At 46.2% G+C, this 16,560-nt stretch overlaps 1 protein-coding gene across 1 annotated transcript in view; it reads left to right on the plus strand.

Annotated features, from left to right (window-relative positions):
- The first annotated feature begins 177 nt into the window (after positions 1-177).
- Positions 178-16,560, plus strand: part of LOC121278866 (protein SSXT-like) — a 61,724-nt gene continuing 45,341 nt past the window's right edge. The window contains exons 1-2 of the mRNA XM_041189323.1: positions 178-514; positions 8,173-8,249. Coding sequence (XP_041045257.1) covers positions 446-514; positions 8,173-8,249 — 146 coding nt within the window. The 5' untranslated portion in view covers positions 178-445. The remainder of the gene's footprint in view (positions 515-8,172; positions 8,250-16,560) is intronic.

Here is a 16,560-nt window from a genome sequence, read left to right on the forward strand (position 1 = left end):
CTAAAATGCAATGGGTCAGAACAATGCGTGCACTTCAATCCCTCTTTGTCTTTTTATAAAGCTGCTGACAACTCTTTGCTGCAGCCTTGTTTGCATTTTCTAACCCCCTCCCCCCTCCCTTTCATTATATATTTTTTTGTGCTGGGGCGGTTGGGAACTCTGCCATTTCCCCTTCCCTTTTCCCTTTCCACAGTCGCTCCAACAGAGTTTGGCAGGGAATCCAGTTTCTCTTAATTCCCCTTTCCAACCCCACCATCATCTCTCATTTAAAAAAAAATAAGCATTGCCTGTATCCAAAAGGAGGAGTTGATACAGTATCTGCTGCTACATTTTTTTTTGTTGTGTGTGTGGAGGAGGAAGAAGAAGAGGGGAGGGGGATAAATAAAAGAGGGGGGAAATATCCCCCCCCCCCCCCACATACACAGAATCAGAGAGAGAGAGCACGATGTCGGTTGCATTTGCTACTCCCCGACAGCGCGGGAAAGGTGAAATTACACCTGCCGCCATTCAGAAGGTAAAGTAGCGAGTTTTGGAACGTTGCGACAGTGTATCCGCTCAGATTGTTACATTGTAGCGGGAACTCGACACTGCTCACTTCACACACACACAGAGAGAGAGGGGCCTGAGCATTGAGTCTTTGTGTCTTCCTACTGGCTTCTAGTTCACAATATTAATCTTCAGCAGAAGCAGAAATCATCGTTTCCTCTTTCTATATGCGGATATATTTTTTAAAAATATGTAATAACCCTCGGATTCCTTTGCACTCAAGCCATCTGCAAATATAAAAAGTCAGTGAGCGAGAGAGAGAGAGAGAGGAGGGGGGATTTTTTTTTGCTACAGCGGCCATGATGATGAAGGTCTTTCTTTGAGCTGTTTGGAGAACATTTTTTCTCTCTCTCTCTCAATGCTTCTTGAAGCTTTTACAGCCTCTCTCAAACTCCAACCTTCTCTGCTAGTTAAAACTTACAGTGAACGAATGAATAGAACAGAAGTAATGGTTCATCTCCCGGCAATAGAACTCGGTTTGCCCTCAACTTTTAACTTAATCCGTCCCCAGTTTTAGCTTTTGCAATGGCTTGGGTTTCCTTTTTTTAAAACCTACCCGGGGGTGGGGGGAAGAACAACTTTTTGCTAAGTTGATGGCGTGGATTTTGTTTTCAACCGTTTTGAGTTGATGTTTTATGTAGCCTTCGATGAGTATCGAGCAAGGTCTTTCTTTTTTTGGAGTTCTTGAGATGCCCCATGGAGTTTTCCACTTCTGCCTGATCCCACTTTTTACTGGTTTTCTCTTTTTTTTTAAGCGCTCGTTAATGTGTCGGGAAATTCCCAGTCATGTGGAGAGCAATGACTTCATGTCGGTTTTTTTTAATCAGTTTTAGTTTCAAAACGTTAACCCCCGCCAAGTTCCCAAGGTATTTTGCAAACTGCAAAGTCACGGGGCACGATGTATTATTACCAGGGTGATGTTGCTGGGGTAATTAATCCAGAGAACCGCCTTTGGGGAGCACACACATCCCATCACCGGCATCTAGGGGACTTTCAATTCAATCAATTAAATAATCCTGCAAATCTGACTTAGACTTGGGTAGATGGAGCTGGATTTCAAAATTTTCAGATGGTACAAAATTTGGAAGCACTTTGTAAGAAAGGTCGTGATGGGCTGATTCAAGAGGGCATGGACATAGATGGGTGGAACGGGCATGCAGATGGAGTTTAATGCAGAGAAATGTGATACATTTTTGGTAGGAAGAACATGGAGAAGCAGGATAAAGTCGGTGATTACAACTCTAAAGCACGTACAGGAGCAGAGGGACCTGGGTGCACATCTGCACAAGTCGTGGAAGGGTGGCAGGACAGGTTGAGACCACGGTTAATAAAGCATATACAGCATCCCGGGCTTTATTAATAGGGCCATAGAGGCCAACGACAAGGAAGTAGTTATGGTAAACCGTTTATAGAACACTGTTTCAGCCTCAACTGGAGTTCTGTATCCAGTTCTGGGCTCCACACTTTAGGGGGGCGAAGGCATCGGAGAGGGTGCAGAAAGGATTCTTGGGAGTGGTTGCAGGGATGAGGAATTTCGTGGAGATAATTGGAGAGGTCGGGACTGTTCTCCTTGGAGAAGAGAAGGTTGGGGGGTTGGGGGTGGGGGAGGATTTGATAGAGGCGTTCAAAACCGTGAGGGGTCTGGACAGAGTAGAAGGGAGAAACTGTTCCCATTGGTTCGAGAACCAGACAGTTCTAATTAAAGTAAGTGGCCAAAAAAAAACAATGGCAGCGTGAGAAAACCATTTTTTTCCCCCCCAAAGCGAGCAGTTAGGATCTGCAATACACTGCCTGAGAGTGTGGTGGAGGCAGGTTCAGTTGTGGCTTTCAAAAGAGAATTGGATGAACACCAGAAGGAAAATGATTTGTAGGGTTACAGGGAACAGACTAGCAGGACTGGGTGAGTGGAATCGCAGGGAGCTGACATGGACACAATGGGCTAAATGGCCTCCTGTCTGTAATCATTCAATGCTCTTTAATATTACTATTGGTGACTACTGGACTGTTGTGTTTTCAAAAGAAAATGTTAACACCCTTTAGAGAAAGAAATCTGCTGTCCTTACCTGGTCTGGCCTTTATATAACTCCAGACTCTCAGCAATGTGATTGACTCTTAACTGTCCCCAGAGATAGCCTAGCAAGCCTCTTAGTTGCATCAGACCTGCTATAAGGGCAATTTCGGAATGAGCAATAAAAGCTGGCCTTGCCAGTGATGCCCACATCCCATGAATAAAGGCTTGGCTATGTCCCTGTAGGCAAGGGAGTCGAGGGTTATGGGGGACAGACAGGAAAGTGGACTTGAGACCACAACCAGATCAGCCATGATCTTATTGAATGTTGGAGCAGGCTCGAAGGGCTGAATACCCTACTCCTGCTCTTAAGTTTTGAAAAAAATTTACATCGTGTAATGAAACAACTGAAATTTCTCCATTGATTCCCCACGAGACACCTCCCCATGACAGGGAGAAAGTGGAGACAATTTGGAGAGATAAAAGCAAAATACTGCGGATGCTAGGAATCTGAAACAAAGAAATGAAAATGCTGGAAAAACTCAGCAGGTCTGACAGCATCTGTGGAGAGAGAAAAACAGCTATCATTTCGAATCCATATGACCCTTCTTCAGAGTTCTGAAGAAGGGTCATACAGTCTCGAAATGTTAATAATTTGGAGAGAGGTTGGGAAGCAGACAAAGAGGGTTGTGACAGGGTAAAATCAGAGTGGAACCAGATATAGTAGGGGAAATAGAAACATGGCTGAATAAAGAACAGGATTGGCAATTAGATACTGTATATAGACAGATATATGAAATGAGTGGAAGAGTTGAGTAATAATCGGGCATTTCAACTAAACATAGAAATGTAGAAAATAGCAGGAGTGGGCCATTCAGCCCTTCAAGCCTGCTCCACCATTCATTATGATCATGGCTGATCCTCTATCTCAACGCCATACTCCCACTCTCTCTCCCTATACCCCTTGACTTATCCACTCTCCAATAAACTAGAAAGTTGAAGTAGTGAAAAGGGAAATAGTTTTTTTGTTTTGTAGCATTCCTCAGGGAAGGTTCCGTTAGATTGGAAAATAATGAATGTAACTCCTTTATTCTAAAAAGGGAGGGAGACAGAAAGCAGGAAACTACAGGCCAATTAGCTTAACATCTGTAATAGGAAAAATGTTAGAAGCTATTATGAAAGATGTTATAGCAGGGCACTTAGATAAATTCAAGGCAGAGACAGCACGGTTTTGTAAAAGGGAAATCATGTTTAACCAGTTTATTGGAGCTCTTTGAAGAAGTCACATGTGCTTTGGATAAAGGTGGATGTAATGCACTTCAATTTCCAGAAGGCATTTTATAAAGTGCCTCACCAAAGGTTACTGTAGAAAATAAAAGCTCATAGTGTGTGGGGGGTGGGGGCAGGAACATAGGTGTCTGGCTAAGAGGAAAGAGAGAGTAGAGAATAGGGGTCACTTTCTGGTTGGCAAGATGTAATGAGTGGTGTACCATAGGATTTAGTGCTGAGGCCTCAGTTTTTTATAATTTATATGGCTGGCTTGGATGAAGGGACTGGTATGGTTGCTAAATTTGTTGATGACATAAAGGTAGAAAGATAAGTTGTGAAGAGGACATAGAGGCTACAAAGGGACATAGACAAGTTAAGTGAGTGCACACAGATCTGGCAAATGGAGTATAATGTGGGGAATGTGAAATTGTCCATTTTGGCAGGAAGAATTTTTAAAAACTTATTATCTAAATGGTGAGAGATGTCAGAGCCCTGAGATTCAGAGGAATCTGGGTGTCCTAGTGCATGAATCACAAAATGTTAGTGTGCAGGTACAGCAGGTAATTGGGAAAGCTAATGGAATGTTATTGTTTATTGCGAAGGGAATTGATTACAAAAGTAGGGAGGTTATGCTTCAGTTATACAGGGCATTGGTGAGTCCACATCGAGAGGACTGTGTACAGTATTGGTCTCCTTATTTAAGGAAGGATGTAAATGTGTTGGGAGCAGTTCAGAGAAGGTTTATTAGACTAATTACTGGAATGGGCAGGTTGTTTTATGAGGAAAGGCTGGACAGACTAGTATCCACTGGAGTTTAGAAGAGTAAGAGCTAACTTAATCGAAACACACAAGATCTGAACGGTCTTGACACCGGTGGATGTGGAGAGAATGTTTCCTCGTGGGAGAATCTAGAACTGGGGGTCACCCATTTAAGACAGAGATGAGGAGAATTTTTTCTCAGAGGGTTGTGGGTCTTTGGAACTCTCATCCTGAACAGGCAGTGGAAGCAGAGCCTCTGAATATTTTTAAGGCAGAGCTAGATAGATTCTTGATAAGAAAGGGGATGAAAGGTTATCAAGGCTCGGTGGGAATGTGGAGTTGAGGTTACAGTCAGATCAGCCGTGAGGTTACAATCAGGCTGGAGGGGCAAAGTGTCCTGCTCCTGCTCCTAATTTGTATGTTTTTTTATGTCCTTCCTTACTAGTACCTAAGAAACCCAACAAGAGAGGAATCACTGCTGAGTTTTGTAAATGGGAAATTAACCAGGGCAGGTAAGAGAAGTTAAGAATAGGGGAGCATCTAGACAATTGCAATTAGAACAAAGATTGAGAGAAACAGAAGTGAGCTGAAAACCAAAGTGATAGATTGGAAAAGTAGCTAAAGATGAGGATTTGGGGATGGAAATAGAAGATAACCTAGAAGAATATTTTTGAAAATTAGGAGAACAGCAGTAGGAAGTTTTTTTTTTAAAAAAAAAGTGTGACAAGCACAGTTCAGGAGAACTGTATTTAGCTAAGAAAAAGCTGTCCAAGAATGAAACTCTGATCAATGAGGTAAACTGGAACCTGAAGAAAAGGGCCTCAATTAAATATGAGTAAGGGAAACATGGGAGAGATTAGGAATTAGGTTTTTAAGAACAATTCGAAAGGCAAAGAGGGATTATGACCTCAAAAGAAATAACGAAAAAGTCTGTGGTGATGGTTATGGTTCACTCGGAGTCCGAGTTGCTGTGGCAACATGTACTTTTACATGCGCGTTGCAGCCTGGAGCTATGGGTAATGATGTTAGAGGCTCCAATTTCCTTTCTATCATACGGCTGACCAGGAATCTCTCCTGCCCTTACCGCCTGCCATTGGCGTGTGGTGGAAGGTTTATTCTCGACCTGTTTGGCCACATGATCAACTTGATCCTTGGCCATCCAGTCCTGGGGTGGAGATGTGAACCTGGAACTCCTGGCTCAGAGACAGGGAAGCTACCCACAAGACACATGATCTTTGAAATATCTGTAGAATATTTTCAATCAGAAAAGGAAAATTTAAGGTACGGATTGGACCACTTGCCGGGGCGGTGGGGGGTGGGGGGTGGGAGAGAGAGAGAGAAGATAATCTCATAGGTAATGGTAGTAACATGGCAGCAATATTGAGGTTATAATTGATAAACTAATCAAATTTAGAGTAAAAGCTCTGGTCCAGGTGGATTACATCGGCACCCACTGAAAGAAGCGAGGTAAGAGATAGCAGGGGCATGATTAAAAACAAAAAGGAATAATGCCAGAGGAATGTTGGGCCGTTACTGTGATTCTGATATTCCAGAAGGGACAGGAATCCCAGGACACATTAGATCAGTTTGCTTACCATCAGCGGCAGGTACCATTTTTACTCAGAAGTCGAGACCCCCAAATAGGAAAAATTAGTCAAAGCGGGTTTCAAAAGGAAAGCACGTGCTTCACCAGCATCATTCGGTTCTTTCAAGAAGCAGCACCATGTGGACAAGTGTAAACTTATTTATTTTTATTCTTTCATGGGATGCGAGGGTCGCTGCCACATCCAGCGCTTGTGACCCATCCCTAATTGCCTGGGATGGGTCATTGCCATGGCTTGCCCAGCCATGTCAGAGGTCGGTTGAGAGTCGGCCACGTTACTGTGGGTCTGGAGTCACACATAGGCCAGACCGAGTAAGGACGGCAGATTTCCTTCCCATGAGCCAACAGATGGGTTTTTTTTTTTGCGACGATTGATGATCGTTGTCACGGTCACCATTGCTGAGACTAGCTTTATATTCCAGTGTTCATGAATTGAACTTAAATTCTATCACTGCCTTGGTGGGGATTGAACCCATGTCCCCAGAGTATTAACCTCCGTCTCTGGATTACTAGTCCAGTGACAATGCTACTGTGCCACCTGAAGTGCATTGGTTGTGATGTACATGGGCTTTCAAGAGACGCATGTTAAAGATATCGCATCATCGACATAGGGCTAAAGTCAGAGGGTGTGGAGTTGGGACAAGCAGCAGAATGGATAGCAAACTGGCTATGAAACAGGAGAGGTTAAACGTAGTTACAGTCCAGTGGAAGGTGGGATGTGCTGTTCAACAGGAATTGGTGTTGGGACTGCTGCTGTTCATCATTCGCATAAGAGGTTTGGACTCCAGGATCCTAAGTCCGATGTCAGGATTTCCTGATGATAGGGGATTAAGGGAAGTTGTAGTTACTACAGAGGAGACTTTGACAAAATACAAGAGGATGTTAATAAACTTGCAGAAGGGATGTGTAAATGGCAAATGGGATTGGAATTGAGTTAATTGTGGGAGGTGGTGCTTCCTGGCAGGAGGAATGAGGAGGCCATCCCCTTGGAGAATGGAATTCTAATTTGGGGGAGAGGCACAGATGGATCTAGAGGTGTAGTTGCACAAGTCAGTAACTGTCGTTTTTGGACACTTGTTCTGATCTCTCCTGTGGTTTATTTGATATCGCTTCTATGATGTGCTGTGTTAAAGGTACTATACAAATGCAAGTTGTGATGCATTTCTGCCTTCCCTATATCTATTTGAATTTTGATTTTTTTTTAAAAAAAAGATTTATTCAAATGACATATGAGCTGTAGAACAGTCCTCAGTACTGTTTTGGTACTGAATTTTGATGGTGGTATGGTACGAACAAAATAGTGTCAAGAGAAAGGAAAACTTGCATTTCTATAACGCTTTTCATGACCATTAGACACCCCAAAGCACGGTACATCCAGCCAATTACTTCCGAACCATCATCGCTGTTGTAGTGTCGCAGCAGCCAGTTTGTGCACAGCAAGCTCCCACAAACAGCAATGTGGTAATGAGCAGATAATCCATTTTTATGGCGTTGATTGAGAGATGAGCATTGGCTGGGACACCGGAGGGGGAACTCCCCTGCTCTTCTGCGAAATGGTGCCACAGGATCTTTTACGTCCACCCAAGAGGGCAAACAGTTGGGCTCAGTTTAATGTTTCATTCGTCAAAAGATAGCACTTTTGACAGTGCAGCACTCTCTCAGTACTGTACTGGAGTGTCCAGCCTAGATTTTTGTGCTCAAGGTCTGGAGTGGGTGAAAAGATCTACTTTGGCAAGTTGCAACTTTTGCGCCTCTGCTTGCCTAGGCAAGAACCAAGTGCCACATGGTACATTTGACAGCACCGTCACTGTGGAAGAATATAAGTATGGACTGTAACTGATAGTTTGTTGGGACAGTTTTAAAACCATGTTAATTAAGATGAGATTTTTGAAGAGTTGAGCCTGTTGGTGTGCAGGAACTCTGTCTGAGCACACCCGGTGAACTTATTTCTGTTGTACTGACTTCCTCGTTCCCATTCTTTTCTTAGTTACTGGATGAAAACAACCAGCTTATCCAATGCATAATGGATTACCAGAGCAAGGGGAAAACTGCCGAATGCTCCCAGTAAGTTGATCTTTTTTAGTTTTTTTGCAACTAGGGTGATGCCTGAGTCACGTGAACTTTTTTTTAGTCATTGTATCTAATTTGAGGGGGGGGGGGAAGTAAGTGAAATATCGCAAGCCGTGACACAGTGCAAAGGAATAAAGATGTGGAACACAAACACATGCAAGATTGTACAGGCCGAGGCTCTTTACTCTAGAAAAGAGATGACTGAGAAGTGACCTGATGGAGTGCTTGAAGATTATGGAAAGGTTTGATAGGGCCGATGGAGAGAAGATGTTTCCACTTGTGGGGAGACCAGGACTTGAGGGCTATAACTATAAGACAGTCACTAATAAATTTAATAGGGAATTCAGGAGAAAGTTCTTTACTCCAGAGTGGTGAGAATGTGGAACTCTATCACAGGGAGCAGTTGAGGCAAATAGTATAGATGTATTTAAGGGAAAACTAGACAGGATTACACTATGAATGGTAGGACTCAGGAAAGTACTGAAGATCAGAGGGACCTTGGTGTGCATATCTACAGATCCCTGAAGGTAGCCGGGCAGGTAGATAAGGTGGTTAAGAAGGCACATGGGATACTTGCCTTTATTAGCCGAGGCATAGAATACAAGAGTCAGGGAAATTATGCTGGAACTGTATAAAATGCTGGTTAGGCCACAACTAGAGTACTGCGTGCAGTTCTGGTCACCACATTACAGGAAGGATGTGATTGCACTGGAGAGGGTGCAGAAGAGATTTACCAGGATGCTGCCTGGGCTGGAGGGTCTGAGCTATGAGGAAAGATTGGATAGGCTGGGGTTGTTTTCCTTGGAGCAGCGAAGGTTGAGAGGGGACCTGATAGGGGTGTATAAGATTATGAGGGGCATAAATAGGGTGGATAGGAAGGCACTTTTTCCATTAGTAGAAGGGTCAATAACCAGGGGGCATAGATTTAAGGTAAGAGGTAGAAGGCTAAGAGGGGAGTTGAGAAGAACTTTTTTCACCCAGAGGGTGGTGGGAGTCTGGAACTCACTCGCCTGAAAGGGCGGTTGAGACAGAAACTCTTGTAACATTTAAGAAGTATTTAGATATTCACTTGTGTTGCCATAGCCTCCAGGGCTATGTGCCAAGCGCTGGAAAATGGGATTAGTGCAGTCAAATTTTTGTTGACTGGTGTGAACATAATGGGCCTAATGGCCTCCTGTGCTATAAACTTCTGAGTCTATAAGGACATGAGGGAGAAAGGAGTAAAAGGATTTGCTGACAGGGTGGGAAGATGTTCATGTGAAGCATGAATACCAGCATGGATGAAGTGGGCCGAGTGTCCTCTTTCTGTGCTGTGATGATGGATACTGTTGTTGCATTGACAGATGGGTGTTCAGCCAGGAGACCAGTTGTTCACATTCACAGTCGGTGTCGTCTTGTATGTGGTGTTAAACCAAATTTTGATTTGCAGATCCAATTGCAAATATTACAAAGGAAGTCACTATTGGAGGGGGCGGGCGAGGTACTAGCTTTGTACTGTGCTCGCTCGTCCTGTGACCCCTGACTCTGTTCTCCTCAAATGTTAGAATTGTTTGATAGCAGGGACTTCTCCAATCAGATCGATCCAGCGTTTCCCGTATGTCCCATGTTGCGGCGTGCAACTTAACCGGCCCTGAGACTGGCTTTCAGAACGTCTTTGTATCCGAGTTTGGGGAGTCCTGTGGTGCGGGGTTCCTGTGTTCAGCTGGCTGTAGAGTACCGCCTTTGGTCTGTGGAAATCCACCATGTCAATCAAATGGCCGACTCTGCAATGCTGAGCTCTAATGAGCCTGCTCTCGATACCAGGTATGCGATGCCTTGCAAGATCTTCAGCGTGAGGGATTTTGTCCTGCCACTTGATGTTGCAGGTGGATCTTAAGCAAGGTGGAATTTATATAGTTGCTTTAGGTGATGCTGGTAGGCTGCCTAAGCATCGCAGCCATAGAGAAGTGAAATCAGAACCACTGTCCTGATAAGCCTTTAATCTTTAGTTGTTTGGTAGTACAGAGCTTGAGTGTTGCTGATGAAAGACGTTTTGTTAAAGCTTTTTGTCTTGCACTCATCAGGACAATCACAGGAATACCAGCGTCAGGGGAAGCAACAACTTCAGATAAACAAAATAAGTGACAGCCATTCGGTAGTTCATTCCTCAGGACAGTGCCCTGACCAATCAGAGTCAAGCTGCCTGGTTTAAATTTCAAACAATGCTTAGCAGTTAACTGTCAGTCACCGTTAACTTGTGCATTCACCATGGCAACACCTCTACCAATCAGTGTCCACTTGCCAACCAATCAGCTCTCTCTTCTCATAAAGTATAAAGTTGTTGCTTCCTCTGACATTGGTTTCCTGCGATTGTCCTGATGAGTGCAAGACAAAAAGTGTCAACAAAGTGCCTTTTCTCAGCAATACTTTGATCTTTGTTTTGAGACAAACCCCATGCTCTCTGTAAATCCAGTGGGTGCAGAATGCATGCTGAATGCAGATGATGGGCAATTCCATCATCGAACATGGCGTTGGAGAGGATTAGCCCCCAAGACAGCAGAGCTTCTGAACTGAGTTCAGGGGGCGTATTGTTGATTGTGAGAACGTGGTCTTGGAGATTGTGGCCGGGGCAGGTTGGTATAAGATCTGTGTCTTTTTCGGCCTTATTGGAAGCCAGAGTGATCTGAGGCTTTGGTAAAGTGGTTAGCAAGCAGCTGGATGTCCTCTGGAGTGTGAGCTCCAAGAACCCAGCCATCAGCAAACGAGTTCAGGTAGTAGCTGGCCTGTAGCCTGGCCTGTGCGTGAGCTTAGCATTTTTGCAGATTGAAGAGGCCTGTCTCGAACTGAATGTGTATCCCTGTGTTGACGCCTGTAACCAGAATTGGGGTGTGGCTTATGTTGAGGCCTATGAGTACATACAAGAGCATGGCCACAAAGCCAAACAACTGGAGCCATTGCACAGTCTTGCTTTGTGTCATTGGCGACAGGAAAGATATGAGGTAGCTCATCACGAAATGAGTGGATGTCTCTGATCATAATTTCAGGGCAGCCCTATTTGTACAGCACCTTCCACGGGCCTCCACTGTTTTACTGTGTCGAAGGCCTTGGTTAGGTCAGTGAACGCCATGCTCTGTTCACTAGATACTTCTCTGATTTGACTTGCCAGGAAGCTCATGTCGACCACCCCTCGTCCAGCATGAAAGCCGCCCTCTGATTCTGGTTATAGCGAGTCTATACGATGAGTGACGATCCTGTTGAGGATAACCTTTGCAAGAATGTTTCCAGCTGTGGAGAGAAGTAAGGTTGTCCCAGATGGATTTGCTTCCTTTCCATTTGTACAGGGGAGTTATATGTCCTTGTAACCTTGGGGCACAATGCCCTGGTTCTAGATTAAGCAGAAGAAGTTGGTGAGTTTCCTGAGCGCGTGAGCTAATTTGTCCTCCAATACTTCAGGTGGAATACCATCGGCTCCCGGACACTTGCCCACAGACAGTTGCTTTGAGGATTTGCTGACTTCGGGATTGTGGGAAAGCTCGCCCGGAACCCCATGCTTGTAGGGTTGAGTCAACGGCACCATCGTGCTCTGTCCAACAAGGGAGAATCTGACGCTCGTTCATTAAGAGCTGTCTGCTGAGTGGATGGATGTCGCACCTTTGGGTTTTGGGGTCCAGAGACCTTCAAAGAGAGGCTTCGGGTTGTGCTTATCAGCACTTCCTGCTGCTCTGCTGCCTTGTCCTCCCACGGTTGGCTTCTCATGTCTCTTGTTTCAGCCCCGCAACATGTGCTTTGCTTGATGGTATCTGGCTCTTCTTGCAGGTGGTGTTTTGTGTTTTTTGTAAAATATGTTGGATCCGTGAGCGTTGTGTACATCATCTGGCAACTTGGCTACATCTCGGGGAGGTTGATCCCTTTGCTTTTGCATTTTGACAATTTGAACTAAGCTGGCTGGCCGCACAAACCATTTTTCATCATTGAATCTAATTTTTTTTTGGGGGGGGGGGGGGGGGGGTGGTTGGAAATAGGTAAGATTGTTGCATGCTTATTCATCCTGTGTGACATAGTGGAACACAAAACACATGAGGATGTGAAGGCCTTAGAGAGGGTGCAGAAAAGATTCACGAGAATGGTTCCAGGGATGAGGGACTTCAGTTGTTCAGTCCATGCGGCTTCAGTGATGATTGAGGTGCTGAAAATCATGAGAGGCTGGGACAGAGTGGATGGGGAGAAACTGTCCCCATTGGTGGAAGGATCGACGAGAGGGCGCCAATTTAAAGTAATTAGCAAAAGTTGACGTGAGGAAAAGCTTTCTTACGCAGTGGGTTGTCGGGGTTGGGAACACACTGCCTGAGAGTGTGGTGGAGGCAGGTTCAACTGGAGCATTCTACAGGGAATTAGACTGTTGTCTGAAAAAGGAGGGATGTGCAGGGTTACGGGGAGAAAGTGGGGGAATGGAACTGGGTGAGTTGCTCCTTCAGACAGTCGGTACAGACATGTTGGGCTGAATGGCCTTTTCCTGCCACATAACAATTCTAGTGATTCACACACAAGATCGAACAGGCATGAGGCCCTTTACTCTAGAAAAGAGATGATTCAGAGGTGACCTGATTAGAATGCTTTTAAGATTATGAAGAGTTTGAAAGGTAGTCACGGAGAAGATGTTTCCACTTGTGAGCGGACCAGAACTTTTCCCTTAAATGTACCTATACTGTTCGTCCTGAACCACTTGTCATGGTAGTGGGTTCCACATTCTCACCAGGCTCTGTTATAAATGATTCTCTCAAAGTGAAAGCAAAATTTCCACACGTTAACTGTTACACAAAATGTGGAATTAAATACGTTTGGAGTGCTGCTCAGAGACAGGGAGGGTTGTAGGGGCTGGAGGAGGTTACAGAGATAGGGAGGATTGTAGGGGCTGGAGGAGGTTACAGAGATAGGGAGGGGTGTAGGGGCTAGAGGAGGTTACAGAGATAGGGAGGGGTGTAGGGGCTGGAGGAGGTTACAGAGATAGGGAGGGGTGTAGGAACTGGAGGAGGTTACAGAGATAGGGAGGGTTGTGGGGGCTGGAGGAGGTAACAGAGATAGGGAGGGTTGTAGGAGCTGGAGGAGGTTACAGAGACTGGGAGGGTTGTAGGGGCTGGAGGAGGTTACAGAGATAGGGAGGGGTGTAGGAACTGGAGGAGGTTACAGAGATAGGGAGGGTTGTAGGGGCTGGAGGAGGTTACAGAGATAGGGAGGGGTGTAGGGGCTGCAGGAGGTAACAGAGATAGGGAGGGTTGTAGGAGCTGGAGGAGGTTACAGAGACTGGGAGGGTTGTAGGGGCTGGAGGAGGTTACAGAGATAGGGAGGGGTGTAGGAACTGGAGGAGGTTACAGAGATAGGGTTGTAGGGGCTGGAGGAGGTTACAGAGATAGGGAGGGTTGTAGGGGCTGGAGGAGGTAACAGAGATAGGGAGGGTTGTAGGGGCTGGAGGAGGTTACAGAGACAGGGAGGGTTGTAGGAGCTGGAGGAGGTTACAGAGATAGGGAGGGGTGTAGGAGCTGGAGGAGGTTACAGAGATAGGGAGGGCTGTAGGGGCTGGAGGAGGTAACAGAGACAGGGAGGGTTGTAGGAGCTGGAGGTTACAGAGATAGGGAAGGGTGTAGGAGCTGGAGGAGGTTACAGAGACAGGGAGGGCTGCAGGGGCTGGAGGAGGTAACAGAGACAGGGAGGGTTGTAGGAGCTGGAGGAGGTTACAGAGATAGGGAGGGTTGTAGGGGCTGGAGGAGGTTACAGAGACTGGGAGGGTTGTAGGAGGTTACAGAGCGGGGGAGGATTGTAGGAGGAGGTTGGAGAGAGGGAGGTTGTAGGGGCTGGAGGAGGTTACAGTGCCTGGGAGGGTTTTGGGGCTTAGACTGCGTTATTTCTGGCCCCGAGTTCTGGGCTCCCCACAGGTGGAAACATTTTCTCTATGACTACCTTTCAAACTGTTCCATAATTAAATGCTGGAAGGTCGTAGCAAGTATGTCTGTGTTTCAGAGAAAGCTGTGTTTAAGCTTTGGGCAGAATTCTGATGTGAGGTATCTGCTCAAAATGTGAGCCTGTCTCTTGTTCTTTTCAGGTGCTGCTCAGCTTGTTGTGTAGCTGCAGTGGCCTGTGCAAAAAAAAATGTTTAGTAGATGTTAAATAAGGACAGATTGAATTGAGCAATGAGAGTGTTACAGCTCACCTGTACTGAGGTAAAAATCAGCTTCTTCCCACATCTCCTCACCTTTTTGAGGGATTCTTTGAAAATCCCTCCACGGCCTTATCCCTGTCTAGCTCTGTAACCTCCTCCAGCCCCTACAACCCTCCCTATCTCTGTAACCTCCCCCAGCCCCTACACCCCTCCCTATCTCTGTAACCTCCTCCAGCCCCGACAACCCTCCCTGTCTCTGTAACCTCCCCCAGCCCCTACATCCCTCCCTATCTCTGTAACCTCCAACAGCCCCTACAATCCTCCCTATCTCTGTAACCTCCCCCAGCCCCTACACCCCTCCCTATCTCTGTAACCTCCTCCAGCCCCTACACCCCTCCCTATCTCTGTAACCTCCTCCAGCCCCGACAACCCTCCCTGTCTCTGTAACCTTCTCCAGCCCCTACAACCCTCCCATCTCTGTAATTACCCCCAGCCCCTACAACCCTCCCTATCTCTGTAACCTCCTCCAGCCCTTACAACCCTCCCTATCTCTGTAACCTCCTCCAGCCCCTACACCCCTCCCTATCTCTGTAACCTCCTCCAGCCCCTACAACCCTCCCTATCTCTGTAACCTCCCCCAGCCCCTACAACCCTCCCTATCTCTGTAACCTCCTCCAGGTTCCTACAACCCTCCCTATCTCTGTAACCTCCTCCAGGTTCCTACAACCCTCCCTCTCTCTGTAACCGCCTCCAGCCCCTACAACCCTCCCTATCTCTATAACCTACTCCAGCCTCCACAATCCTCCCTATCTCTGTAACCTCCTCCAGCCTCCACAATCCTCCCTATCTCTGTAACCTACTCCAGCCTCCACAATCCTCCCTATCTCTATAACCTCCCCCAGCCTCCACAACCCTCCCTATCTCTGTAACCTTCTCCAGGTTCCTACAACCCTCCCTATCTCTGTAACCTCCTCTAGCCCCTACAACCCTCCCTATCTCTGTAACCTCCTCCAGCCTCCACAACCCTCCCTATCTCTGTAACCTCCTCCAGCCCCTACAACCCTCCCTATCTCTGTAACCTCCTCCAACCCCCACAACCCTCCCTGTCTCTGTAACCTCCTCCAGCCTCTACAACCCTCCCTGTTTCTGTAGCCTCCCCCAGGCTCCTACAACCCTCCCGGTCTCTGAGCAGCACTCCAAACATATTTAATTCCACGTTTTGTTTAACAATTAACGTGTGGAAATGTTGCTTTCGCTTTCAGGGAATCATTAGTGTTCCAGCTCTTCAATCTAATTTTAGGTACAGCCATTATATTACATAGCCAGCGTCATTAACAATGCTATGTCCATACTTAGAAGGTTGTGTGTGCAGGGAGTTGAACACCTAATCTGACATTCTTCCCTCACCACCACCACCACCACCACCATCACGTTACCATGCCCACCCCCACCCCACATCGAACCCTCAGTACCAGTACCAAGGGAGTGCTGCACTGTTGGAGGTGATGTCTTTTGGTTAAGACAAAACCAAGGCCCTGTCTCCATTCTAAGCTGGACCTAAAAGGTCCCGTGGCACTACTGCTAAGAGGATCGGGAAAGTTCTACCTGATGTCCTGGCCAATATTTATTCCTAAACATCATTATTAATCATTATTCAAGAACATAAGAAAAAGGAACAGGACTGGACCCCACGGCCCATCAAGCCTGCTCCCCCATTCAATACGATCATGTCTGATCTTGGGCTTCAACTCCATTTTCCCGCCTGCTCCCCATATCCCTTAATCCCCTGAGACCCCCAAAAATTTCTGTCCCAGTCTCAAATGAATTCAGTGATGGAGCATCCACAGCCCTCTGGGGTAGAGAATCCCAAAGATTTACAACCCTTTGAGTGAAGTAATTTCTCCTCATCTCAGCCCTAAATGATCGGCCCTTATCCTCAGACTGTGCCCCCCGTGTTCTAGATTCTCTGACCAGCGGAAACAATCTCTGTGTCCACCCTGTCAAGCCCCTTCGGAATCTTGTAGGTTTCAATGAGATCGCCTCTCGTTCTTCTAAACTCCAGAGAATATGGACCCAGTTTACGCAGCCTCTCATCATTGGACAACACCCTCATCCCAGGGATCAATCTAGTGAACCTTCACTGTACCGCTTCCAATGCAAGTATATCCTTCC

The sequence above is a fragment of the Carcharodon carcharias genome, chromosome 6 (genome assembly GCF_017639515.1).
Source record: "Carcharodon carcharias isolate sCarCar2 chromosome 6, sCarCar2.pri, whole genome shotgun sequence".
Taxonomy (NCBI): Eukaryota; Metazoa; Chordata; class Chondrichthyes; order Lamniformes; family Lamnidae; genus Carcharodon; species Carcharodon carcharias.